The sequence below is a fragment of the Camelina sativa genome, chromosome 6 (genome assembly GCF_000633955.1).
Source record: "Camelina sativa cultivar DH55 chromosome 6, Cs, whole genome shotgun sequence".
Classification (NCBI taxonomy): Eukaryota; Viridiplantae; Streptophyta; class Magnoliopsida; order Brassicales; family Brassicaceae; genus Camelina; species Camelina sativa.
Window position 1 is genome coordinate 21,945,404 of NC_025690.1, and position 2,630 is coordinate 21,948,033.

Genomic DNA, 2,630 nt, shown 5'->3' on the forward strand with positions numbered 1-2,630 from the left:
GACATGACAGCTCCATTGTCACATTACTTTATATACACAGGACACAATTCGTATCTTACAGGGAATCAACTAAGCAGCGATTGTAGCGAAGTCCCTGTCATCAAAGCCTTGCAAAGAGGTGTTCGAGTCATCGAGCTTGATCTTTGGCCTAACTCTACTGGAACAGATATCAATGTCCTTCACGGAAGGTATAAGCCTTGATGTTCTTCTTCTTGTTCTGTCTCTTTATTCAAAACACATTTTCAGAAACCGCGGCTTTCTTGAATTTTCAGAACGCTTACAACGCCTGTACCGCTGATCATATGCTTGAAATCGATAAGAGATCACGCGTTTTTTAGCTCGCCTTATCCGGTTATCATCACTTTAGAGGATCATCTTACATCTGATCTTCAAGCCAAAGTTGCTGAGGTAAAATTCATATATATGATCTATCTTGTGAATCAATCAGTTTGGTTTTGATGTTGTTTGAATCTTTCTTTGTCTTTTTTTTTAGATGGCTACGCAGATTTTTGGGCAGATGTTGTATTACCCTGAATCAGATAGCTTATCGGAGTTTCCTGCTCCTGCTTCATTGCTTCATCGGATAATCATCTCAACCAAACCGCCTGAAGAGTATCTCGAATCGAGGAACCCGATCGTTAAACAGAAGGATAATGTATCTCCATCGTCCGAGGACGAAACACCTAGAACAGAGGAGGTTCAGACACTAGAGAGTATGTTGTTTGACCAAGATTGTGAAAGCAAGGTAACAAATTCAAATAAAAAGGATCATATTGTTTGTTGTTTTATAATTTACTTTTTGAGTTTTGAATTAGAGTGATAGTGATCAAGAGGATGAAGAAGCTAGTGAAGATCAGAAACCTGCATATAAACGGTTGATCACTATTCACGCCGGGAAACCAAAGGGAGCGGTGAAAGAAGAGATGAAAGCTGTGGTTGATAAAGTGAGACGTTTGAGTTTAAGCGAGCAGGAACTTGACAGGACTTGTTCGTCCAATAGTCAGGATGTTGTAAGGTGATACTAATTTATATACCATCCTAAACCCTTTTTACTATGCTTGGGATGCAACTTGATCTCTTTATGTTTTCTAGGTTTACACAGCGGAATTTGCTTCGGATATACCCAAAAGGGACAAGATTTAACTCCTCCAACTACAAACCGCTTATCGGTTGGACTCATGGAGCGCAAATGATTGCATTCAACATGCAGGTAACAAACTACGCTTTATGATTAAGGTCTACGGATAGATACCTTGACTCATTAAGCCACCTTTGGTGAAGGATAGAGCCTTTATACACAAAAAGAGAATAGAAAGATCTATGAATAACAAATGAAACATTTGGTGATTTATAGGGGTATGGGAAATCTCTGTGGTTGATGCACGGCATGTTTAGAGCCAATGGAGGTTGTGGTTATGTCAAGAAACCTAACTTCTTGATGAAGAAAGGGTTTCACGACGAAGTCTTTGACCCTAGGAAGAAACTCCCTGTGAAAGAAACGTTAAAGGCAAGAAAACAACAACCTCTACGTATACATATAAGATGATGTAACATTTTAAGTGTCATTAGCCTTATCTTTTTGCTGCGGTTCTTACATCAGGTGAAAGTGTATATGGGAGATGGATGGCGTATGGACTTTAGTCACACTCACTTTGACGCATATTCTCCTCCTGATTTCTACACTAAGGTAATATGAATGTCATACATAGGGACTATTTTTGTAACAATCTTTAAATTCATCAGAAAGCTTATTAGATTGCTGACTTATGAGCTTTGTAGATGTTTATAGTGGGTGTACCAGCGGATAACGCGAAAAGGAAGACAAAAATAATCGAAGACAACTGGTACCCAATTTGGGATGAGGAATTCAGTTTCCCATTGACCGTTCCAGAGCTTGCATTGCTTAGGATCGAAGTAAGAGAGTATGATATGTCGGAGAAGGATGATTTTGGGGGACAAACATGCTTGCCTGTTTCAGAATTAAGACCGGGGATTCGATCTGTGCCTTTGTATGATAAGAAGGGTGAGAAAATGAAATCAGTACGGCTTCTTATGCGTTTCATCTTCGAATGATTTGGCTTAATAGAAATGTGTGTCTCTGAGAAAGGATTTGCACCATTTCAAAAAGGATTTGAGATATTGTATAATGTAGCTTGAATGATCGAATTGATCTTCGCTCTGATATCTCCAAAAATGTATTTACCTACCATATTGAAGAAAATATAATTTATATAGAGGCTATATATTTTTTTCAATATGTAAAATCTAATGTAAGATGATTATCCATACTTGCAATTTTTCAATTTTTTCATAATTGAGATATGCATAACTTTTACTACAGGGGTGAGGATATATCTTTGGAAAAATTAAACTCTATATCCAATTTAATTCCATCTACTTTAAGGAAAAAAAAAAAAAATTGTTTTTATAATTCCTAGTACTAAACGAAAAAGGAATGGTGCATGTGGTGGATATATATATACTTTGTAGTATATATATATGATAAGGTTTTGTAAGAATAACACCAATTACATCGTCAAAGAGAGCTTGATCAGGAATGATGGCTGAAAGTGTAACGCCAGACGAATATGAGGCTATGGAAGCATTACTATTACTATGTTATCAAGACC

At 37.1% G+C, this 2,630-nt stretch overlaps 2 protein-coding genes across 2 annotated transcripts in view; one reads left to right on the forward strand and one right to left on the reverse strand.

Moving 5' to 3' along the window:
* Positions 1 to 2,232, forward strand: part of LOC104792863 (phosphoinositide phospholipase C 6) — a 3,919-nt gene extending 1,687 nt beyond the window's left edge. Inside the window, exons 4-9 of the mRNA XM_010519120.1 lie at positions 494 to 745; positions 816 to 1,015; positions 1,093 to 1,210; positions 1,355 to 1,507; positions 1,601 to 1,687; positions 1,780 to 2,232. Of these exons, the coding sequence (XP_010517422.1) occupies positions 494 to 745; positions 816 to 1,015; positions 1,093 to 1,210; positions 1,355 to 1,507; positions 1,601 to 1,687; positions 1,780 to 2,073 (1,104 nt within the window). The 3' untranslated portion in view covers positions 2,074 to 2,232. The remainder of the gene's footprint in view (positions 1 to 493; positions 746 to 815; positions 1,016 to 1,092; positions 1,211 to 1,354; positions 1,508 to 1,600; positions 1,688 to 1,779) is intronic.
* LOC104792862 (CTD nuclear envelope phosphatase 1 homolog) overlaps positions 613 to 2,630 on the reverse strand; it is an 8,760-nt gene continuing 6,742 nt past the window's right edge. The window contains exon 11 of the mRNA XM_019247015.1: positions 613 to 683. The gene's annotated coding sequence lies outside the window, so the exon portion shown is untranslated. The remainder of the gene's footprint in view (positions 684 to 2,630) is intronic.